At 41.9% G+C, this 25,551-nt stretch overlaps 2 protein-coding genes across 3 annotated transcripts; both read right to left on the bottom strand.

The window, feature by feature from the left end:
• Positions 1–3,486: 3,486 nt before the first annotated feature.
• Positions 3,487–14,133, bottom strand: LOC311496405 (terminal nucleotidyltransferase 4A-like). The gene is made up of 12 exons (XM_084556264.1): positions 12,988–14,133; positions 12,525–12,648; positions 9,930–9,976; positions 9,264–9,384; positions 9,029–9,136; positions 8,818–8,946; positions 7,234–7,447; positions 6,980–7,106; positions 6,682–6,785; positions 6,380–6,564; positions 6,036–6,170; positions 3,487–5,916 (listed from the first exon to the last, which is right to left on the bottom strand). The coding sequence occupies exons 1-12, from the start codon at positions 13,677–13,679 to the stop codon at positions 5,470–5,472; spliced, it is 2,433 nt and encodes an 810-aa protein (XP_084412390.1). The 5' UTR covers positions 13,680–14,133; the 3' UTR covers positions 3,487–5,469.
• A 679-nt stretch (positions 14,134–14,812) lies between these two features.
• On the bottom strand, positions 14,813–25,071 carry ice1 (KIAA0947-like (H. sapiens)). 2 transcript variants are annotated; one of them, XM_084557001.1, is made up of 23 exons: positions 24,632–25,071; positions 24,365–24,423; positions 23,846–23,957; positions 23,634–23,710; positions 23,514–23,551; positions 23,348–23,430; positions 23,183–23,259; positions 23,060–23,097; positions 22,870–22,952; positions 22,649–22,725; positions 22,472–22,509; positions 22,269–22,351; positions 22,135–22,171; positions 21,925–21,981; positions 21,742–21,825; positions 21,298–21,653; positions 18,626–20,983; positions 17,197–17,359; positions 16,900–17,060; positions 16,490–16,680; positions 16,276–16,376; positions 16,065–16,163; positions 14,813–15,494 (listed from the first exon to the last, which is right to left on the bottom strand). In XM_084557001.1, exons 1-23 carry the CDS (start codon positions 24,719–24,721, stop codon positions 15,313–15,315), a joined length of 4,644 nt encoding a protein of 1,547 aa, XP_084413127.1. In that variant the 5' UTR covers positions 24,722–25,071; the 3' UTR covers positions 14,813–15,312. The 2 variants fall into 2 exon arrangements, with proteins under 2 accessions (XP_084413127.1, XP_084413128.1); XM_084557002.1 differs by lacking the exons at positions 23,634–23,710; positions 23,846–23,957; positions 24,365–24,423; positions 24,632–25,071 and having other exon boundaries at positions 23,348–23,413; positions 23,514–23,542.
• Between the last annotated feature and the right edge of the window lie 480 nt (positions 25,072–25,551).

Here is a 25,551-nt window from a genome sequence, read left to right as displayed (position 1 = left end):
AGTGGAGCCACATTATCGATGACCCGCCCATCAGGTAGACTCACTCACATTTCCGTTTGATTAACACTGTGCTCTGCTCTACCTCCACCTGTTACGAAGGCATTTTGAATTACAGACTGCACTTATTATGTTTTATGTTTTTTCCTTCTTGCACATTTCTACAGACAGCTTGGTACCAAAAATTAAGGCTAAGAATAATTAAAGGGATGACATATCTGAGTGATCCCTTTAAAGGTCACATGGCTTTCTCATAGGAGCCAACTCAGCCACACACTCAGCTCCACCTCTTTGCCTATATTTGGAATATGCCAGTTACTAGTTTTCGTTCATTTCACAACATTTGCTGCCGCTTTTAGTGGGTAAAACTTCTGATAAACCCACTGCACGCTCCCCAGCAGCAAACAGACAGCATTATCTTGCAATTGTTACAGAGTCACATTTTTCACTCAGAGGGGCTATTCAGACCTTTGCGTTCTTCGTGATCCGATCCCACCGAACTAGCTGAACATGCTTAATTCACACCTGACATTTTAAATGCGTCTCTAGATTCGTGTCAAGATCATCATTTGGGGCGCAGTAAAATATTACAAATAAGAATAAGAATAAGAAAAACTTTATTTGTTCAGCAATGGGGAAACTGCAGTTTGCAACAGCATACAGAAAGGACAGAATAAAAATAACAAGAGTAAAAAGAGTAGCATATAAAAGATGAATAATAAAATGGAATAGGATAAAAAAAAAAATTGCACAGACTGGTATAACTAGGTTTTGAAGTTTTTACACCTTGTGGTGTAATACTATTGCACATATATCAGGTGTGTTCGCTGTGGAGCCTAACAGCAGCAGGAAGGAAGGATCTTCTGTATCTTTCCTTCACACATCGAGGGTGAAGCAGTCTGTCACTACAGCTGCTGTCTCAAATGGATCTCTGCCTACCACTATGTCTGAACCACAGACAAGCTGTTTATTGTGTTAACGTCATGACATGAAGAGTTGGGGAAGTGACACAAATTTTGGAACAAGCTGTGGAGTCTCTCTCTCCCTCCCCCTCTCTCTCTTTCTTACACTGAAAGCACACACATACCTGAAGTTATCTATTTACTGATCTTCGTCCTGACGTTAATTTTTTTAAAGATCACTCAAATGCGTCCTCAATACGTCCTGGATGTGTTCACACCTGTACTCTACGCTGGCCACTTGCAACCAGATGAACCCATCTGACCAGGTCTGAACAGGGCCATGTTAAATTATAGGTGTCCCACTTTCCATTGTGTCCAACCATTTGCAGAACCTTTAGCATTCAGTAATACATAAGCTATGACCTAGCTGTACCGTAAAGGACACAGACCTTCACTGTCTCTGAATTTGAGGTTGTGAGGATAACATATACAGTACCTCCAGAAAAACAATATTTCTACATGTCATGGCTTGGGGAAGAAACATTTACTTTATTTACAAGAATGTCTGTCAGCCTGAGTACATCAATGGAGTCTCTTGAAAACAAAACACTTCAGATTTAACTGACATGTCCCTTGTGCCGGCATTATTCTCCGACTGTCATTCGAACAATGTTGTTTGCAAACACTAATTACATCCACGTACAGATTCAGAGGATGCAGAGGGCCTGTGCGTGGGACTTGAACAGGGAGAGATGTGGATTCTCTGCCGTCAAGACACTGAAAGCCACAAAAAGCCTGAAGGCATAACAACTGACCTTTTCTTAGAAGAACTTTATGTTCAGTGCCAGTGGGATTTGGATGGAAGAACTTTCTGTGTTTATTTCAGCGAGCGCAGTTTTCACACGTTTATCCTGTATCGACTTGCATGGAAAACAAAGTCATGAATAGCTTATATTCGGCCCCTCTGGAGCAAGGTCAGAGAGAGAAGACTCGGCTACGGAGAAGTTCCCTGTAGTGCTTCAGGAGGGGATTGTTTTCAGCAAAGTAAAGTAAGTTCTGCTCTAAAATTTGGTATAATTCTTCATGCTTAAACAATGAATCTCTAATTGTGATTTTGGGTTCCTGTGTTGTTCAAACCGTCTATAACTTCTCTATACGGACATGTTTCCTCTTGATTTAACATGAATCACAGCATTTAAATATGCACAAAAACCACCAGCAACACTAACTGTATGGACACCTACTGGGTGCAACTGCAGCTGGATTTCTAATCCACACTCTGACAAGACAGGCTCCCACGTTGGCAGATCTCCAATGCAGGGGTAATGCAGTCTTGCTCGTCTAATCTGGTTAATATATCCATCAGGATCAAAGAGCCAGCTTTTAACAATATTATGAAGTATAGCTGCGCCAAAGTGTCACCACTGTGTAGTCATCAGTGAGGACAGTTCCAAGAAAGAGGATGATGACAAAGATTTAAGGCCTAATTTTAAAGTGCCTTAGTCAGCTAGTTTGAGTCAAGAAAGGGTAAAAGGGGTCTCAGCGTGGATGCTCTTTTCCCATAGTTATAATTGAAATAAAATGACAACGGCATCAGCGGCTAACCCTCCGACGGTTAAACCTTCAGAGGAATGATTTCACTGATGCCCTCCCTAAGTCATGTGCTGCTTCTCTGCGCCCTGCTGAAAATCTGAAAGCTAATGGATTCGACATGGCTAAGCCAAGCGATGATCCACCAGTGCCCCCATCAGACACCATAAGGGATTACAGTACACACGCACGATTGTGCTCCTCAGTTCAATGTAAAGGTCCATTAGGTGTATATACAGTACTTTTGATTGTATGTAACATTTATTTTTTCTGTTTGGCCAAACATTCACATTATAGATTCCCATCCAAACCTGAAGGGAAAGGTCGGAATTAAAGCCATTTTTATACACAATCCCATTTTCAAGGTCTCAAAAGTAATTGGACACGACAGCCACTTCCTTGGACACATTTGGGACGTTCCTGTGAGGTTAAATATTCTGCAATGTCCTAACCAGTGACCTTATCTCAACACGGCCGAGTTGCATTTCATTTGCTGAAGACAAAACTAAGGACAGAAAAACCCATGAACATACAAATGAAGACAGCTGCAGCAAAGGGCTGGCAAAGCGACGAAGAAGGAATCCTAGTTGTTGGTGACGTCCATGGTCATCATACATTCAGGCAGTCATTATTTGACAATGATTTGAAACACAGTATTCAAAACGGACATTTCATTTCGGATTAGATTCAGTCATCCAACTATTTTTGCAACTTTGAAAACAGGACACCGTTCCTCCAGTTTAAGAATTCAGTAAAACGCACTTTAAGCACATGCTCATAATAAAGTAGAAAGCATTCTGAAGGCGTGTGTGTACGTCTTGGGAGACGCCATGCTGACAAGATGGTGAAAAACAGCCAGCTGGAAACCACACGGTGAAAACCTTGAAAATCTTTATCCACAGACCTCGTCCAACACCGTATAAATGCCCCGCAGACTGCACTTGCCGGCGCAAGTACATAAACAGTCGTCAAACAAATATACACACTGAGCAGGGAATGGAGTTTTAAAATGTTTATTAAAAAAATAGAAAACTTACATAAAAAAATCAAGGTATACATCTATATGTCAGTGGTTTACACATTACAACCCATCCTTAACTACACAGAAATGAGCAGGGGATTTGGTTTTGTGGCAATATGACAAACTACCGATTATCCTCTAGACAATATTCTGAAAAGCTGCACTGAAAATAAAGGGGATAATGCCAACAGCATGTTGAGTCCATCAGTTTGGTACACGGGATGCTAAAACAATCACTTTTAAGCACGTGACTGGACCAGATTTTTGCTTAGGCTTTCGACTACCAAAACCAATGACTGTATGGTGTCCCACACTCAAGTTCTTCTTTTGCGGATTGCTGCGTAAAGTATGTGGCTTTGAAACCTTGTCTTACTGACTTCAAATACGGCAGAGGAAAACCTCTGAGCTATAAGTAGCTCTTGTACAAGTAGTTTATAATTATTATTTAAAAAAAAAAAAAAAGAAGAAAAGAATTAAAGACATAACGCTAACAATTAGCAACTGCAATAGGATTGCAATTATGTAAAAATCAAAGCCAAGTTACCCTGGCAGTGCTTATTGGAACAGAAATGGAAAGCTCCGGCTACGTACAGGAAGAAAGGGCAGATTTGGTCATTTCAGAAGGCAGTTAACTTGTTGCTTTAACAGAATCAAAGGAGATATAAGGCAGAAAAGAAGCACTTTGCTGGTAATTAGTAGCACCAACTATGTTTTTAAATGACACAAGTAAACACTGCTAACGGTGTACCGCCCCCCAACATAGCCTGCTGTCTACCAAGAGGTAAAACAGCTAAATAAAGCTAATGAGAACTGGATGATATGTCTGAAATGAGTCCTAGTGGCGGAAAAGTATCTGGGCAGGCCGTTGGGGAAATTTCAAGTGATCATAATTCAAAATTTAACATGACTAAAATGTTGGCATAATGGAATTTTTGGCACATTTCTAACATTATACCATAGCTCCCCCTTCTGCTGGAAAGCTGCACACACACATACACACATGTACACCTTCTAGGCCCTTAAATCCATCTATTGCACAGATCAGTATAGTCTACAAATAAAAACAGCAAACTAATAATCGGGAGAACCCCTAAAATTAAACTAAAAATGTGAAATAAATTAAATAAAATCATGTCATTATTGCACATAAATGCAACCAACATAAAATAAGGTGGCAATGGTACAGTACAGAACATCATAGTGCCAACGTGGAAAAAAAGAAAAAGAAAAAATCCCTCAGTGACGAACACAAGAAAACGAAATATAACGACCAACACAAAAAAAATAAACACTTGGTACATTCAAGCACGTCATCACAGTTTAAGCACTTGAGACAAGGTCCGGTTTGTGCCGTCACACCAAAGACATGGTCAGCGTTGCGCTGCATAGGTAGAAAGGTAGTGCTTTGCTTCAGTCCAGAGTACAATATGTAGGTGATAGTACAAGCTTTAGGGGCTCTGAATCAAGAGTCGGGCTGATGGGAGTTGCATTCAGAAGACCAAAACCTGATCCAGCAGGGCCAATAAGAGTCAGAACTTCATAGGAAGCTAGGCCTGATGGACCAGTTCACAGATATGGCACACGAGACGTTAAGAAGTTGCATGGAAACTCAATACTTGTCCAAAGTCCTTCAACCAAGGGACACCGGTGAGAAGACCCGCTCCGGGAATCAACTCCTGAATGAACCGTAGTCTGTGCTGGTATGCATCAAATTCAGATTGAGGGTTTTCGACTTCAGAGGATGTAACAAAAATAAGCAGAGTTAAGACTTCAGGCCTTTTTCTGTTTTCTTGCATGAAATGGGAGACGGCTTGAGCCGACTTGTGAACTCCAGCGCAATGTAGGTTTGTTTGCAGAGCCTCCAACAAAAACTTGTCTACCATCACATAATCACTCATGATGGACTAAGAGGGCTTCAACAATCCAACAAGTTGGGTCAAATCCCGCAGTTTCTTTCCTTTATCTGCTGTGGTTGAGAGCAGGAAGATTGTCCCTTTTTCTGCGTCGCCAGGTGTTGCGGTTGTACTGCTGCTGGTGCCTGAAACCCGGTGCCGAGTTATGAACCTGGGGAGCAAACCTGCGCTGGGGACTGAAGTTACCTTTAGAGTGATTTTGGCCTTGGAAGATTCCACCTTGGTTGTGCTTGAAGCCAAATTTGGGCAGCTCAAGGGAGCCGTGGGAATTTGACCTCATGGTGTAAGTGTGACTCTGGTGCCCTCCTACCTGAGGGTGGTGGAGCTGGTGGAGGGGGCTGGGGAGAGGGCTTGTGGAGTTGGTGTGCTGGGAAACTTGTGCCGCTTGTGACGTGTGACGGTGCACAACACTGATGGAAGGAGGGTTCTCGTGGTAGAACTGGCAATTAGACAGAGAGGGGATGGTTAGGTTTTCCGGGAGGGGCATCTGGAGCTAGAAACAAGAGGAAAACAATAAGAATTCTCATTAAAAAAAAATTAAAAATTAAAACAGCACATTTTAGTTTATAAAATACATTTGAGAAGTCAGCAGTGCAAGAATTTCAGACTAACCTGACATGTGCGGATAAAGCCTGCAGCGTGTGCGGCTCTTGGGTCAGTAGCCATCTGGATCATAGAATGGACCGAGGCCAGGGTAAGGGGGTGGAATTGGACAGCAGCGTTGCTGCTTTGAGGAGAATCGGACTCCTGGAAGAAAAAAAAAATGCAATTTAACAAAGACGCACAGAAAGTTGAAGGACTTGGCCATAAAGTGCATCAATGTGCTATGATTCCATTACTGACTTTTGTGAATGCATGACAACAAATTCAATGGTTTATCATCATCATCATCATGTGTCACCGCAGTGGCTGTGACCTAATGAGATTAATTTCAATAAGATGTTCTTTAGCCTTACAATGTCACTTCCAGAGGAGGACGAGGAGAGTGAGCAAGCAGAGGATGACGATGAAGAATGGTGCTGAGGGCTAGAGAGGAAGACTGGAGAAGGTGAGGGGGAGTCTGCACTGAGGGGGGAGGAAGAGTCTCTCTGATCCTCAACCAGCATCAGCCTCGCGAGGTCCTGTTCACAGGCCTCAACATCTAGGAGCAAACGGAGCAACAATATTGAGATGTTTGATCTGCAGCAACTTCAGATTAGGTATTTTTAGCACAAAATGGAGAAACAACTTTTCAACCAAGATTTGGACACTTAGTTACCATGGTTTTCCAGCTTGGCATATTGCTTGGCTCCCCACTTCTTGATTGTCCAGTCCCTGTAGGCCAGAACCTCTGGGCTGACTTTAATGATTCTACCTAAAGTGCTGCAACACAGGGCGGTACAGTCCATTATACAACAGGACAAAGAAAAAACAATAGAAAAGTTAATGAGCCCTACATATAAGAAAACAAATTGATTCCATGAAAATAAATTACCCTGTAACCCTTGTGCAATGCCTTAATTTGTAAGCAAGTAAAGAAACTTCTAGGGGACAACGTCAGTGTCCAAGAAACCAACCTGTCATACTCTTTGTTGGGGTATGCACGTGCGAGAGCAGACACACCATGGCTCAGCACCATGTAGGCAAAGTCAAACACCTGCTTGACTTGCAGGACTCCATATGAACTCCTGCCCACATCATTCCCTGTGAGAATCAGAAAACCAAAAGTTCATGACATTACAAACTGGCTCTTGGGAAAATTCAACTGGTTCTGTAACCTGAATGTGCTTTAAGACAGTACAATTCTTCATTTCAACATTCCCTGTCTAACCTGGCTGTATTGGATCCTCTATGCAGAGCATGGATGGCCTGTTTCCATTGCCCATGGCTTTGAGCATTTCCTCCTTGGACAAGTAGGCTCCTCCATTCTTCACCCGGATGCCGGTCTTCATGTAGTTGAAATCGCGACCGTACAGCTCAAAGAACTCGATCAGCAGGATGCCCAGGTTAAGGTGGGAACGCCGCGTGTCGATCCGAGGGTGTAACTGTGGTTAGCAGGACAGAAAGAATCCATTACCATCACTGTGCAGCCAAATCCAGTTTAAAACAGATCAGCATTTTTAGATTTCTGCATAAAACAACCCAAACAAACGAATGAAACAAATATTATGCTTTTGCCAATATTGCATAACTGCGAGATGCAAGATGTAAGTATGTAAGTAAGATGAGATGTAAGTGCCCCTCAAGGATTACAAGTCAGTTTAAAATTAGACTTGATCTCTTCAGACGTGTCATCAATCACTGTAATTAGACCAGGGTGTTGTTCAGATTGTGAACAAATAGAGGTTATTTAAGACTGTTGCTCTCCACAGGAGTGGTTGACCAGCAAAGATCACTCTCTCACTAATGTCAATGTTCATGAATACACCATCAGGAGAACACTGATCCTCTATGTTGTGCGTGGGAGAGTGGCAAGGATAAAGCCACTGCTCTCCAAAAAGAACATTTCTGCCTTTCTGCAAAACATCATGTGGACAAGCCAGGAGACGTTTGGGGAAATGTTTTGTCGACAAATTACACCAAAGTAGAATTGTTTAGTTTAAGTGAGAGGTATCACATTTGGTGACGAAAGAACATGGTATTCTAGCATCAGAACCTCATCCCGTCCGTGAAACACGGGGGTGGTAATGTCCTCGTTTGAGCCCATTTGGCTGCATCTGGGCCAGGACGGCTTGCAACTAGCAAATTCTAAAAGAAAATGTCTGGACATCAGTCTGTGTAATGAATGTCAAGGAAAACTGTGACATGCAGCAAGACGACAACCCCAAGCACACAAGTTGTTGTGCAAAAGAACTGCTATAAGAAGAAGAAAATTAATGTTTTTGGAATGACCAAGTCAAAGTCCTGGCCTTAAACCAATAAAAATGTGCTGGAAGGACAAACATCTTAGAACTGAAATGGTTCTGTTCTGAGGAATGGGCTGATAAGTTACAGAAAACATTTATTTGCTCTTCTTGCTACACAAGGGGGTCAACACCAAATGCTGATAGCAAGGGTTCACTTAATTTTGCAACTCTGAGATATCAACAAGCGATTCATTTTATGAGGAAATAAACGCACAAGTATAACATTTTGGTTTTATTTGTCTTTTTGGGTTGTATATGTCTACTTTCAGGACTTGCGTGAAAATCTGATGATTTGACTCATTTTTATGCAGTACTGTCAAACACTCTGGGCGGTGAAGATACTTTTAAGCGGTAACGTGACATGTTTATATATCACAGCCAGCACAATATCCATAATGCTCATTTCTACCAATGAAGAGGTTCAAGTTCATTTCACTGGCATTTACTGAAGATTGACTCTCACAATGTGGAGCCAGTGTGACAAACACGTATAGCATACGCATGCGTACCTGCAGGAAGCTGATAGCCATCAGTATAAGGCTATATGAGCTGATGCCTCCAGTGAAAACTTCATTAAGATCCCTCTGCAGTAAGAACTGCTTCAGAACGAAGATGAGCGGTGGAAGAACGGTGTACTTCTACAAAATAAAAAGAAAAACAACATTTATGTCAACACCTTTTTTAAAAAAAAAAAAAAAAAGCCAAGTGTTGATGTCTTACTTTAAGGTAGCTCTTGATGAACTGTGCCGCTTTGACAGCAGTCTCTACATTGAAGCTGATGTCCACTTTCACCTCCGTTTCATGATCCGTAAGCTTGATGATTGGCACCTGATAATAGGTCAGATGGAATTAACTCATTAACCCAAACAACATGCTGTGATTTAGTGGTTGTTCTATGGAGTGTGTTGAAAACTGTACAAAGCAAAAAAGACGTATTTATTCTTTGGTGACTTACTGTAGCCTTGTCGAGGACTTTGATGGGATATGGGCCGGCCACATTGTGTTTTTTCAGGGCTTGCTCCAGTTCCTGCAGCGGGGGATGGTCCCACTTTCCAAACACCACCAGGTCAATGTCACTGAGGACAAATCCGCAAAAAAAAATACTTGAGCAAAGTTTACTCCCCGAAATACCATCTCAGCTTTCAGTGCACAAGGATGCAATGATCACCAAAGACACAAACAATATCACAGATTAAGATTTTTCAAAAACAAGAATGAATAATAATAACTATAACTGCAAGATTCAGAGAAGCAAAACCAAAGGTTGTCAACTACCTCTCAATGCACAACCTCTTCCAAACACAAAACAACTCGATGAGATCATATCGAAAGCAGTTTCAGGAAATGACTTCAGTATGTGGGAACCAGTACCCATTTCTAACTTAGTGTTGTGGGTCTAAACTCCATGACCAACAACATTTGAGTGAGAGCTCTAACCCAACATCACTTTAATCACTCACATGACATGCATTTCAAAATGTGTGAACAGCAGCACTGATATCATTGCACAATTAAAACATACCCAACCAGAAATAGTGCTCCCACTTCCTAAAAACTAGCACAAAGACATTCTGAAAAGAAGCTCATATAAGGTCAAACTGTGCAGGAAAGCAAATGTTACCTTGTTGGAAGATAAAGTCCAGTGCTGAAGCTGCCAAATATTTCCACCTGTAGAGAAGAGAAATCAAAAGTTTGATCTAAATCATGACATCTTAACAGTTAGCAATGTGATAGCTCACGTCTTATATAGTTTGGCCTTTGCCTGAAGTGGTTTCACTCCTCTACATCCCCATGTGCATCTGTGCTTAGTCATACCAAAGCAAAAGGTCAGGACATGATAAGTACAGCTCAAATAATATTTCAAGTATTCAGTTATCCTTTGAAGGGATCATTCTTTTAAGCGTGTCAGGACACAGCTGACAAATACTTCATCTACTAAAAAGAGCAAACCATATCACTCCATCTGAAATGGAAAACAACCTTTTTTTTTTTTTTTTTTTTTTTAAATCTTCTGGGAACCAACAAAATCACAGATTCTTCTACAAGTGCTTTCAACTTGGATTTCTAGTCTCCGCCTCTAGAAATCCAGGTGGGTGCTCTAGACGCTGCCTGCTTGTGCTACAAACTAATATTCTTTCCAACAAAGATGCAGTCTTTTAATATGAACACCAAAGAAGTTATAAAAGGACATTTTAACAGGGTATTGCCAACTACAACAGAGCAGGCAGGGAATTTATTTCTGAAGCGGAAAAAGCGAAAGCGGAGAGAACCAGAGGCTGCAGCTGCATTAGTCTTGCAGTAGTGTATAGCCGGCAGCGATGTCCTGGAAAAGGGCCGTTGAGCGAAAATGTATGTTGTTAGTGGCGCCGTTTGTGTCCTATGGGTTGAGAGGAGGGGCCTCTGTGGATCAGGCTTGTTCCAGTGCATCCCACAGATACTTGATCAGTTTGAGATCTAGTGAATTTGGAGACCAGGTCAACACTTTGTGCTGTTCTTCATGTTTTTTTGAGTTGTTCCTAAACCGTTTTTGTGTGCGTGCCTGTGTCAGGCTGCATCCTGCTGGGAATGGCTGCTGCCATCAAGGTGTGTCATTGCCATCGGGAGGGTGTGCCTGGTCTGGTCTAGGTGGGTGCTACATGTCACATGCCAGGTCCAAAAGTTTCACAGCAGAACACCGAATTGTCACAAGATGGTCAATGTTATATACTTCTCCTTTCAGTGGTTTTAATGTTGTGGCTGATCAATGTGCTACTACGTACCAGTAGTTGCATGTACGGGTCATTTGCCAATGTGAGTCTTACGCACGCTTACGCACCTCAGGGTGATACACCTGCACCTCTCAAATCATTTAACACCATCTGCATGGCTTCTTGTTACCCAGATGTAGAGTTAATTAAATCATTGCATCAATTGTCTAAATGAACTGTGAGAAATTGTGCCTTTATCTAGTAGTTGTAAAAATAATATGCGACTACAGATGTGTACAAGAGGGCATTAATTAATACTATTAATATTATAAAAACCAATGTTAGGGCAAAGCATGACATGTTGGCTGCTGTGAAACAAGGATAGGATTATTTTTGGTACAGCAATAAATCTTATGTCCTCACTTTAATCCCCCGATTCCCAGTGACTAATCTTATTCAGCAATAAACATTAAACATCTGAACTAACACAGCTTTGAGTAACACAAAATGTTCTTTAAGAGAAGGGGAAGAAAAAAAAAAAAAAAAAAAAAAAAGAAAGAATCTGATTCACAGTGAGGCCCTGTGGGATTTCTGTCAGGCAGGATTAGACCAAAATGTTTATAATGCTAAGAAAAGAAAAAACATATCTGTTACAAAGTACACTCTGTCTAAGATTCTGTTGGCAGAGGACAATGGAAAATAATTCACCAGTGTTACTTTGGGAAGGCAACATGAATAAATCATTACATCTGGCCAACTCTGTTTGGAAATATAGTGTAAACTACGCTACTTACGGCTTACTATGTGGTAAAACAAGACCTATAAATGCAGTAAAGTATACAAGACAATAACATTGATTTACATTGGGCATTGCAGCTTTGCAATGTAATTTGCAGGGCAATAAAGAAAAGAAATAAAATGCTGTGTATATATAAAATAAAACAAGGTTGCATAGTGATAAAACAGGGAAAGCACACCGGATATGCTAATAGAAAATAAAAATGGATTTTTTTAAGTGTGAATAAAAGGAGTCCTGGATGATGACCAAGGCTGTGGAGGCTTGCAAATCGTCTTGGTACGCCGCGCGCATTGTAGGCGACTTGAGATGAATTATCACCTCTCCAACGCAGGAACACAAAATTGATTTGCATTAATGGCTTCATCAAGACCAACGTAAACTAACTCAGTCATGCAAAGCCTGACAACGAATGTTCCGGGGTCACTGCAACAAATCACGTTTGCAGAGTTGTGCTTGTTCGAAAAATACCTGCATAAGCTATTTTATCGCAGCTCAGAGGACAAGGACAAGTTTAGGATTCCGAGTCCAATACTTGATGCAACAGGAAGCTGCAACTTACTGAGCTTGCTGGGCTTAGGAAAGATGACTGGACAAGGTGGTGAACAACACCTGGCCTAAGGAACCGAGTGGCGTGGCGGCACGACTCAAGTAAAAAGGTCAGAGTCTTGCAGATGAATCACTGCAGGAGCTACCCCTTCTCTGCACAGGGACACATGCACTTAACACTCACCCGAGCCGTAGGCCACAAGTCCTTGATGACGCCTTCTATTCTGTTCACGACGTCCCTCCTCATGGCCTCCTCTTCCGGCCTTGGAGACATGAAGTTGAAAAAGTCCACTATCTCTTCGTGAAGACTGAAAACGTGCAGGAAAACAGGCGTGATTAATAAAGTGGAAACTGAAATGATACGAAATCTGTCATGCAAAATTTCCCTTTACTTGTTTCTTTGTACTTCACGCACTACTGGGGGTTAACATCTGAAACAAAGCATGGCAAATTTCACCTCTCCTCCAGAAATGTTTTCAATTAAAAGGTACTGTTTTAGATAAACCAAGGCCTGGAGGACTGAGAATCCTGCCAGACCATGCATGTGTGTTAACCACTTCTGATTTTGCTGAGTGATCAAGTTTCTTTAATTAGGGAGCCTCACTGCCATGACTGTTCAAACATCCCTCCTCGTGATTTCTCCTTACCCATTAACGCCCGGGCTGTAGCGCCTCGTTTTCCACAGGCTGCAGGAAGAGTCTACATGGTGTCCATTGCAGCCGTAGGACAGGAGCGGGTTGATGCCGTGGAAAGTGTTGGCTCGGTTCAGATGCCTCCTGCGGCCGCTGGAGTGTGACTGATGGTGGTGGTGCTTGTTCCCGTGCTGATTTTTCATCCCGGCGGGGGTGTGGCCGCCGGATTGTTGCATGCTGCGACAGTGTTGATTAACAGTGCGAAAGGGCGACTGTCGGAGATTGTTCTCGTTCAACTCGTGCTCGCCGCCGTAGTGTAAAAACTGGCCGGCCTCTTCTGCCACGTTCAAATTGTCGATCTGCAGAGAGGAGCCCGAGGGCGAGGAGCTCTCGGCCTCCGAGTCCAGCGAGGAGGAGGACGGCGACAACGAGCCCTTCCTCCGGACGCTTCCCCGGCTCTCCCCGCCGCCGTCTCGCTTCGACAGCTTCCCAAAGACAACCCCCGGCGGCGGTGCTACATCTCTGCCATACTCGCCTTGTGAGTCCGCGGAGTTGGCGTTCTGCAATGCAAAGTTGCGTTGTTGGTGAAGGCGGTTGTCGACGCCGGAGTTTGCCCCGAATCCCTGAGAGGTTTCCCAAATGTGCATCCACAGGGAATTGGCAGGTCCCTTCTGCTCCGGCTGCATCCAAGCGGTCCTGGGATCCATCGGACTCGAGTTCGTCGAGAACCTCTTCACGAGAAAACTGCACGCAATTTGGCAAATGAAACACTTTGCATTCAATGGGACTGACAGATCCTACCGTGCTGGTTTACTTGTTATCTCCGAATTGCTTCATGTCCGGAAATTGGTTTGGTTTTCTCAAGCGGCTTGTCCAACTCCACTCCCCATGTAAACCAGCCAATATGGCGCACCCAGCAGCACCGGTCAGCGTCTGCGCATGTGCGAGGGATTTAAATCTTTGAACACACCCCTCGGCGCAGCGAGAGGCGTCAAGCTCGATACAGATAGGACGGAAATAAACGGAAGTTGAACTATTAAAGCTCCCCTCCACCACCTAAATAAATAATAAAAACAAACTAAATACAGATTTTACAGATTTATTTCCACCACAATTTACATTTCAATTTATTTACACATTTTGAGCGATTTGTGTTTAATAAAGTTGTTCCTCTAAACAGTTTAAAGCTTTTTTTTTTTTTAACTTTTCCTCAATAATAATAAAAATAATCCCTTTAAATGGGTATTCGTTATTGAATATTGTTAAAACATCAAGGATGAAAATAAACATCTTCATAATCACAACAGCGGAAAGCTTATAAAAAAGCAACAACGATTTATCTCCTTCATATAATACAGACTGTTTAAAATGTGCCTTTTTATGGTTTATTTATAAATCTTTAACCTTCTTTAACACCGAGGATCTCAACATATTTAACGTATTATCGTTGATATCAGCCGGAAAGGTTGATATTGTTTAAGTAGGTTTTATTTTGGCAGCGATGTTCCGGAAATGGCAGCTCTTGCTCGTTTTTACTCTTGACGCAGACAAACCCCGGGCAGATAAAACTGATGCTAGTGACGCTAGTAGGTTGGAGCCTCGTTTGTATGAATGCAAATGTTGTTGCTAAATGTGCCATAATGTTCACCAAACGCACACTTAACGGGTTATATTATATTTTTATTATTAGCTCTGCGCGCGACTTTCCCCGAGGGCAATTTAATGGGTTTGTCATATATGGCATGGTGAGGAGGAGAGGCAGGTGGATAGAGACAACAGCAAAACACGATTTGGCTCAGAATGTGGACATTTTAATTAGAACAGAAAAAATCAACTCTGAGACTGTACAAAATATTTACTTTCATATGTACAAACATTTGTATGAATATTTACAGCAGAACTACAGCATATAAACATGTTTTACAGTATTTTACAGCTTTACCTGAGGATAGCAGACAACCAGGAAGTTGTGCCAGTGCATTGGTTACAGGATGTGGTTGATTAAAACTACCAAATTTTATATGTTTCCATTAAAAAAAATAAGGAGACCAGGAGACCTTTTATTATATTTTTTTGAAAATAAAGGTGTGCAAAAACAATGTCTAAGAAGTCTTAAATTATCTTTAACAATTCAGTTCAGTTTAAGACAATGAATTCTCCTGAATTCTGTCCTACAAACAGCACAAACCTATTCATCACTGTTTATATGCTAAAATGGGAAACTGTATCATCACTGTATCATAGGCTGCCAGTCAGTAAGTTAAAATGAAGACACCCGAGGTACCTGGCCTGTCTCTAAAATAGTACAGACTGCTTGTTTGTGTTTCAATTCGTACAGTTTCAGATCTTGACCTGTCTGCAAACAGACGCCAGCTGGTTAATGCAGCTAGTGACGGCAGGAGGGACGCTCTGAGATGTTTCTCCTCTCCACTCTGCCAGAGCATCCAGGGCTTGTTTGGGGTCGCAGGGAGACAGGTCGTAGATGCAGTAGACGGCTGCTAACTGGACCTCCCATGGCACACCTGCAGACAGAAAGCATAATACTATTAGAAATGTAAATTGAAATGATAATCTGGTTATCATGGCACCTGTCTGTGAGTGGGGATATAGTAGAAGCAGGAAAAACAAGCAAGTGGAAGGATTTAAGCAACTTTGAAAAGGGCCAAATTGTGATGACGAGAGGATTGGGTTAGATCATCTCCAAAGCTGCAGCTCTTGTAGGGTGATCCCAGTCTGTTGTGAAAATAATGGCTGAAGAAGCTGCAGTTGATGCAGTTCAGTTATATCTGTATATGTATATAAAGTGTTCACCTAGTAACCTTATGCTGCTGTCCGATTGAAGCCATTGGTGTGCTTATCATTCTGTAATGATTTGGTACCGCAAAATGCAGAAGGTGGTGCAAGCTAATCAAAAGATGTTGCCAGAGTTGTGAGGGCAAAACATTTTGGTATTTGAAATTACACTACCCTGTCGAAAATTCATACACTACCCAAGTACATAGAGTACATGGTGTGCTATATGGAGGTGTTTGAAATGAGACAAGCTTAAAGATAGTGGCTATATATGACCCATGATTTATCATATTTCTTACCTTCAGTCTGCCCGTGCCTTCCAAAAGTGTTGATGACGTTGGCAACGGTTAACACAGAGGAAACGCACCTCTCTTTAAGTCCAAGTTGACCAAGGAGTCCTGGTTAAAACAAGAAGACAATTAAATGTTACACTCTCCCCTGTTGGTTTAGGATGGCAAAAATATCTTGAGGTTATGTTTGACACTCAAGTAAATTAACAAAGCAACTGACCTATGAGTCGGAGCACAGTGGCGACAGATGCATCAGAGACGGGTTCTTGTTGATCTCTTGGCTGCGTTACCCATGCGTTCATCAATGGCCACAACTCCTTGCTGTTAAAATAAAATTAATAAATTGGTGCAAGCACAAAGACTGTTTGAAAACTATATTTGGAAGACCTGTAAAGTTAAATAACCACTGTAAGTTCCTGCAAAAAACAACATACCCCAGTAAACTTTCATAGGTCCACTTCCACTTCTTGTGTGAACAAAGGAGGTGCAGTGTGAAGACGTGCTCCCAAGCCTCAGTTCCCAGATCCACTCCGTACCGACTGTGTTTTGTGAAAGACAGATTTGCCCCAGACTGAATCTGAGAGAGCGTTTTGGAGATCAGCTGGTCAACGTCGCAGGGAGGACTCTGCAATATGGGAAGATTAGGTTTCAGAAGGTGCACATCATGGGCAAGAAGATGTGATAAAGACATCAAACTGACTCCAAACTATGGTCACGTAGGGTAGAAATCCACCAGAACCCATAAAAACTACAGTCACTGGAGATGTGTCAGAGTAAACATGATGGCGATTAACCGATATATACAATGCGACACATGCAGAATCTGGACAATCTCTAAAAATACCTTTTCCCAACCAAGGAATGCTGAGAGGCAGCCAAGAAGCTCTTCTGGTGCTTTCAGTTTGGTGACGGCATGAATGGCTTGGCACAATGAACTACTGTGTGAGAGAACCGTGGGCCATGTTGTCACCATAAACAAAATCAGGATCACAGAATCTGGGAAATCTGCACAGAGGAAGAGAGAATAAAATTCAAACATTCTCTACATATCATCATCTACAGATCCACAACTTTCTCCTTTCAGTTAAAAAAGGTGCGTATATCCTTTGGGGACACTTTAAATATGAAATAAATTGCTAACCTTCTGCGAGAATGCTGTAGGCCAGGACGTGGGCCTTCTCCAGGTATCTCTTTTGTCTACAGATCCCTGTGTAGACTCTACAGAGGGCCTGCATGTAGTTTCTGCTGAGCTCCTGCTTTTCAGTTTTCAGTTTGTTCAGAATGGCCACAACCATGTCTTCGGCCTTCAAGTAGAGAGAAGAGAGACGGTGTCAAATTTAGCGCAAACAACACACGAGACACACATGAACCGCTTCCTCGCTTTGTTTGAACAACTGTGGTCACATTCACACTTTTCTGCCTTACAAAGACAAAGACACTCTCTCTCTCTCTCTCCCTCCGTCTTTATTAAACCTCAGCAGCAAGTTATCTAAGTGGGGAGGTATTCACTTTGTTACAATATAAAAATTGGAATGAGTCAATGCTGCCAAAGAGACATGGAAGAAAAGAATGCTGTAGCAGCACAGTGTGTACCTAATAGTGCCTAATAGAGCCTCCTTCTGATTGCCTTCTATGGACACTGCGTCTGACAATCGACATTTACATGGACTGAATATTCTCGTCTTTGCCCTTATTCTGAAAAAGACAATATTACCACTAAACTGTTTACACTGCTAAAAAAAAAAAAAATGAATATTTTGATGGAGCAGACATTAATCTTTTCATTCCTTTAACCACCTTCCGAACACAAATGGCATTGCTGTATTCACACATATCGTATCCAAGTCTCGGATAGGTTTTAAAAGTAGATGTGTTTCTCCTTCTGACCACAAATGTAGGCTGTTCATTTACGCATGCCATCTCTAGCCCAGCCTTGCAAAGTGTTGGCTAGTTGGTTTGTGTACAACATACAGAGCTGACAGCAAACAGGGAAGAAGCCATGTGTTGCAAACTCTGATGAAAAACCCTAATTGAGACCAGGGAAGGGGGAGCAGTGGACTTCTAGTTAGAGAAGCAGCTTTGGGACCATAAGGGTTCCCTAAAGTAAACCCTATGATTTGGCAATACAATATACTACAGTACTAAGGGTTGTACCGATTAGTCGAGTAATCAACTTTACTGCTGTGCTTTGACGGGTGAGGAGCCCAGTGGGTCATTGCAGCAAACTAGCAGCGGTTCATCAAGTGTGTGGAAATACTTCACTTAAGACGAAGCCCATTCTACCGTGACATGCAGAATATATATAAAAAAAGGCATCCGCTAACGCTAGCAGAGGAACGATCCAAATCCTCTCAACGGCAGTCAATTAACAAGAAAAGCAGAAGTCTTGAATTTCCATCCCAGTTATTGATAAGGAGTGATTATTTCCACACATGTGAGCGAACGTCATTGCAAATCAATAATTTACTAAGTAACTCATGCCAGAATAATAAACAGCAAAGCAATCAAAGGGGTCAGAATGAAGTCAGTACAAGGTTAAATATGTAAGAACAATAAACAAGTTTACTTACCAAGCTGCTTTGGCAAATCTCAGCGATGACCTCCTTCTCCTCATCTCTCAAAACGGGCTTTTTGGGCAGCAATCCGGTGAACAGGTGCCCCCGGATCACAGGCAGCAGACAAAAGCACTGTCTTTTAATTTTCTTTAAAGAGTCCACAATGAGAGTTTGCCCAACAGGTTCTCCTACTCCCATGGTAGAAGAACCCATCTCATTTTTGAGTGGAATGACAGTCTGAGGTGAAGTGGCACCATCTCCATTGCTTGGGGAGAAGATAGCCGCCATCTTTTGAGTACCACTTTCAGAGCAGTTATCAAGCCTGGGACATTTGCTTTTAGGCTGAAGGAGACTGACAGCAGACCTTTTTTCTCCCCTCGTGTCGGTCTTGGTGAAGGCCGTTGAAGTGGAGTTGACAGTCTTAAAGCCAGACATCTGACAGTCAGTTGTTGCGGATAATGATCCACTCTCTGATGAACATATGTTGAGACTGACATTGCCTCGAAGAATGCTCAGAGTCCGGGCACGAGCAGAAAGTTCTGGATACATGGTATCAAGAATCCTCATGGAGTTTTCCTGCGATGAACTGGCGGAAGATGACGGGGAGGAATTCATTGCCACCATGGGCAGGCGACCAGGCACTGGCACCGCATGTTTTGGAGTGGCAGAGCCAAACTGAAGCGGCGAGGAGGGGACTCCGTTGAGAGGAAGGGGGCTGTTCAGGGATGAAAAACTCTGCTGATGGCCGTTGGGTGTCAGGTGGGCGTGAACAGGAGTGGTAGGGGAAGCCAATCCATCCAGGGGTGAGGGAAACAAGAGCTTCCCAATGGCCTGCCTTGGGTTGATCGATTTGCCTGCCTTTGGAGGTGTGCTCAAAGGGGTCAGAAGACGAGGAAGTGGAGGACCCATTTCACAGCGAGCGTCGCCTAAACACTCTGTAGTTGAACGTGCCGCTGGGGTAGGTTCTTCCTGTCTCATCACACGTGTACTACCTGCAGTTATTCTATCCTGAGAGGATTCTGTGGCAGCATCCTTTTCAATGACACCCTTTTCTTCTAAATTTGGAACTGATGTTTTTTTGTTCACTGAAAGGTGTCCTGTGCTGTTGTCTTGATTCTGCGTTTCTGGGTTTGGGGGAGATTGCACATTTGGTAAGACACTTAAAGGACTCAACTGTCTGCAAACAGAATGTGTACTTTCTCTCAGAATTTCACAGTTAACAATGTTTGTCTCTTGGGAGTCAGAAATCGAAGGTTTGCAATCAGGCACTGTTTGGCTGTTCAGTGTCTCTACGTCAACATCCGGTTTTGAAGAAGTTTCAACATTTGCTGGATCAGGTTCCTGGTCACTGTGGGACTCGGCATCTTCCTCCTTCAACACAGGAGACTCATTACCAGGCGGTGGATTATTATCACCAATATACTCAGAAGGTGAATCTGTTGCGTCAACTCCTCCAGGCCCTTGAGCTACAATCCCATCTTCCTCTGGCAGGTTGACGGGTGCATCATTTTCCAGCCTCTCTTCGAGATTTTTATGCGAGACACTACTGATGCCGTCACTGCTGCTCGATGAGCAGGGGGACGGTTTTGGCATTCCTGAGTCCTTGCAGATAGACACTGCATTCTCCTCCTGGGTGTTAAATTCAGTAACGTCTTGACTGTCCCGTTCTAAACAAGAATCCTGATTATTTTCTTTAGTTGCGTCTGTAGTATCTGTCACGGCGTCAGTGGGTGTTGAAGAAGTAACTAGCTCTGCATCTTGTGCGTCTTCGGAGATTACAGCGACATCGCTTCCCCTAGGCGACTGACCACCTTCAGGAGTGACTGTTTTAGCATCAGTAACATCACTACTGCTTGGGTCTACATCCATCTTTGTAACAGTTTCAGGCAGATCATCCTTTGCCTCTCCTGAAACATTTTCAGGTTCAGAGATGCTGCTATTAGCATCCACGCTAGAGGTTGGCTCTAGACTTTTGCAAGTCAACGGGACAACCTCAACCAAAACTGTAACGTCAGATGTGGAAGAAGTTGATGGTGCTGTTGTCAGTTGCACAGACGGTGGCTCGTGCTCAGTAGGCATGTCACTTTGAGGTTCCATTTTTCCGTCATCTGTACTGGTATTGTCCTTCATTTCAGCCATGTTACCAGTTTGTCCCAAGTCTTCTGAGTCTGCTTGACTGGAAATCTGTTCCCCTTCCTGTGCGGTAAATTCTGGCATGTCCACACTCTCTTCTGTTGGAAGTGCACAAGATTTTGGACTCTTCTGGCGTGAGAGGGATGTTGTTATAGGCTCCTCGCGTTGAAGAAGAGGAGAGTCCAAAGAGGGTTCAGGAGGGTCTTCCCTTTCTTCACCATCTATGTCCATGGAGGAGTCCTGGAAGACATTTTAAAAAGAAAGGTGAAAACTCGTGCCCACCACAGCCTAAAAAGGAACTAAACTTTACAAAAAACAATAAAGTAGTTAGTTATTTTTCACCATATAAATGTCTGGGGTATTCAAAAACACAATTAAATGGTTAACTATCAAATATGATGACACAATATTACATTTGGAAAGCAACTGTCTAGACATGTTGTATAATCAGAAAACTACGCTTGCTTTAAAGTTCTTCAAATGATAAATTTCAAGGGAAAACATTACATAAATTAATAAGAAATTATCCATGTTAAATACGGTCAAATTCTCACCAAATCTGGTAGTGGAGATATGCAGGGATCAATAGGTTTAAAGAGTTTCATTATCTCCTCAAGAGACACTGCAAAGCTGTCCGTTTCAGCAGGCGACTCATTAGTTTTGTTCTCCTTGGGTGACCGTTTCCTCTTGTCTTTTCGCTTCTTGCTACTTGAGCACTGATGTGACTCTTGGAGCTTGATTGCATTCTGTGCCTGAGGAGACGATTTTAATTCCACAGAAGTAGACTTTGTCTCCTTTTTGTGAATGTGGGATTCCCTGATCTTGTAAGAAGCAGATGGGGACATTTCAGTCGGACGGGGGTGCGGCCCGTTTTGCGGAGACGGGGATGGAAGTTGCTTGTGACCAGACTCTGAAGTTACAAGAACAAAACAGACAGATGTAAAAAACAAAATAAAACAAAAAAATATACAGTACAACAGAGTTGAGTCATGACGCACCTGAAAAGAGCCATGGGTTTTCTGACTGCTCCTCTTCTGCCTCTACGCATTCCCACAAATTCTCCAGAAGCATCCGGAACTTTTCTGAAATACAACCAAAAAACAGTAAAAATCAGTCGCCTTCTAAGGTTGTTTAGCTCATCGAATCAATTTAATGAATAATAAGTAAAACCTACTGCATACTTTTGTCAACTTTAGGCTCCGGGGGTGCACTTGCTTGAGTTGCTGCACTCCTATATTCTTTGAAAAATAACACAGAGACCATATTTACATTTCAGTAATATTTAAAGTCAGGAATGGATGAAGAAAAATTGTGAAATTAACTATGGTATATCATGAATGTCCCTCTTTTATAGTGAATTTTGTAAGTTTTTTGTTTTGTTTTGTTTTTACCTTTACTCCTTTCTCTTTCCATTTTCCTCAGCCTCACCTGTAAAATAATTGACATTATAAACAAAGAAAAGTTAGTTCAATAGCATTAAAACATTACTTCTTCAATTTCACATTTATTTAAGACCTTACTGCACCTGGAGGTCATAAATATTTCTCTCTAGCAGGATCATCTTTTTGGTCTGCTGGGATATTTGATGATTCTGTTTGCATAGCGAGTCTGGAAGAAAGCCAAAGTAAGGACAGATAAGCAACCAAACGATGACTGTCATGTAAACACAGATACGTAGCACATGACATAATCTTTCAAACTGAGTAACATCAGATTTTTAATGCCAACCTTCCAGCAGTCGAACTTTATTTTCAAGGTTGTCCTTTCTGTGAATGAGAAAACATGAAAGCTTTAACCACAGTTTTAAGAGATTTTCACACAAACAACAATGACTACTAACAAACAAAAATATATTTTCGACAAATGAAAACAATAAGAAACAGCACATTAAGTGTAAATTCTTACGTGCTTGCCAACTTGGCATTCTCCTCCACTAATTTTGGAACTTGGTCTGCTTGTGCCTGAGATTTCTTCAACGATGCCTGCAGAAGGGAAAATCGAGACGCACATCAAAATGTGTCCCGTGTCGCATTTAAGACCTGTGTGAATCTTTTTGGAATAATGGCCAATATTTTGTCAATTAAGAAATTACAGCAGTCAGATGAGTTTTATTTATTTTTGCTTACCTGGGAGAACAGCAAATCATTTTCCACGACAGCCTTTTCCCTCTTCAGCTGTGCATTTTCAAGAGCGTGTGATTCTGTCACATCTAAGTGTTGAAAGACAATTTAAAACACAATTAGAGAAGCATTTAACACATTTTAACAATAATTTTCAACAAACAAGCAAGATTTACAGCATATAACTGTAAAATACCTTTCACAGACTTTAGCTGGTCTTCAAGCTTCTTATTCCTAAAGATTTAGAAAATACTAGTTAACATTTTAACCCAAACACCAAGATCAAATCTGCACTGCCATGATCAGTGCTATCACTTACTCTGCCATCGTCTTGCTGTTTTCCTCCTTCAGTTTTTCCATCACTTCAGACAGCTGTCCATAATCCTTAAGAGCGGCCTATAAATAATTAATACACAGTGAACATCAACACAGAAGCAAAGAAAATACCAGGAAATCAAATGAGATCTGAAAAGCGTTCGCATACCTGAGTTTTCAGCAAATCGTTTTCAACAACAGCCTTTTCCCTCTTCACCTGTGCATTTTCAAGCGACTGCGTTTCCGTCAAATCTAAGAATGAGAAACACATTTCAACAAATGATTATTCACCACGTACCACCTAGTAAAATGCAGAGCACACGACTGCCAAGTACCTTTGATACTCTTCAGCTGTTCTTCAAGCTTCTTATTCCTGCCAGACATGGAAAATTCAAGTTAACATTTAGCACAAACACCGACACCAAATTTGCACTGTCATGAATGCGATCACTTACTCTGCCATTGCCTTTTCATTTTCCTGCTTCAGTGTTTCCGTCACTTCAGACAGCTGTCCATATGCTTTAAGGGCTGCCTATAAAAAAAACATACAAACAAATACACTGTGAATACGAGCGTTACCATCGTTGCAAAATTCAGGAAACTGTATTCAGAGGTGAGTAGATTTTGTGGTGCACCGATAATCATAAAGAGGCGAATAAATGCATACCCTCTTTTCTTCCAGTTCCACTTGCAACGACTCGTAGTCCGCGGTCTTTTTCTGCAGAGTAACCAACCGGACCTGCAGCTCTTCCAGCTGCTGTTGAAGTCTGATTGTGTCACTGCATAACAGAACATGAAGGCAACATTAACTCATTTCATAGCTACTTCTCATAATGACACTTAAGACCTCAGGTAGTTTTCAAAGCTAGGACAGACAAGTCTACATCGTGTTTCAGCATAACACTTTCTTTCTTTAAGTGAAACAAACAACAACAACAAAAAAAAAAAACGTTGGCGAACAAATGATCTTTTAGACTTATATTCGTATAAACTTAGCTTGATCGCTAACAATTGATACCTGCTTCTTGTCCCGTAGAAGAACTGTAGCTTTGTTTGTTTGTCCCGTATTAGATTTACGATCTTATGTTAAGTAGCTGACCCAACTTGTCAAGACTTTGTCAACTGTAGATTTTTTTTGAGCCGTGACCCGTTACCATGGTGATCATCATAATTCGTTAATACTCACTCGGAAACCGTTATCTTCTGTTTCAGGGCCAGAAACGACGAGACGTACTCTGTGAGACTCTGTCAAAATAATAGACAGGAAGAAGCGAAACAAAAACAAAACAAACAAGGACATTCGTCATTGCCAACGCTTTAACATGAGCTGGTAAAATTAAATTAAATAAAATAAACACAAGAATAATGTTACAATCTTACGGGGCTAGTACATTCACCCTTCAAATATGAAACATGACATTTTAATTGACTTGATAGGAAGCGCATATCTGACCTGGTGCAAAACAGAGCAGTTTTGACAGTTTCCAACCGTCGCGTCCGCGGCGATTGCGACCGTTTTGGACTGACTGTCCCCTGGCATCATGGTAAAACAAATTACACCGAAACAAACGCGGCCGCGATCTTATTTAATGAAAACTGACGACCATGTCTCTATATCCCGAATTCCACTCAGGTTCAAAACAACTTCTCATTTTCGCGTCTCCCACGTTGACCAAGGACCCAAGTTAGCTAGGACCCCGCCAGCTAGGGGAGGGCCGCGAAATGCCTGAAAGCATGAATGTTTTACTATATAACATGCGTATTCAAAATCGTGCGTGAATTCAATACAATTTAAGTAGTACACATGGTTGAATTTGTATTTTTTTTCTTCTGTGTTAAATATGATTTTTTTGAGTTCTTTTGGATTTTACTACAGGCATTGTGTGGTATGACCATATACAGTCTGTGGGCATGACTGACAGACTTGCACACCGTCGTGTATCCATACAGTCAATGCGTGTATCGTGTACTGGGTCCGTATGACCATTTGTATTCACATTATACAGTTTACAGTTGTTAGATTTTTATCTAATGATGGTAATAACAAAGCTTCTTGAAATACGGAATCACTAGGAAGCAACTGTGCTGAAAATGAAAGTATCGAAGGCTGGACCTCGAATGGCGACATCTGCTGTTAAATCCTGGTTATTGCCCATAGACTGCATACAAAAGAGGTATTTCCTCTGAATTGGTCACCGGGTAGTGCAACAACTCTTTAATACGAATGTGAGGTTTAGGATAACAGTTCGGGATGGTAACTTGAGATGAAAGATGATAGCGTCTCTAGACTTACAAAACATAATTATGATTTCGGTGTTGTGTGTCAGTTTTATTGACATATTTTTTTTCTGTTGACACAGTCCCTGGTGGTCT

This window comes from Chelon labrosus, assembly GCF_963514085.1.
Source record: "Chelon labrosus genome assembly, chromosome: 12".
Lineage (NCBI taxonomy): Eukaryota > Metazoa > Chordata > Actinopteri > Mugiliformes > Mugilidae > Chelon > Chelon labrosus.
The sequence above is the reverse complement of the archived record's forward strand: the minus strand, read 5'-3'. Positions and strand labels throughout refer to the sequence as shown.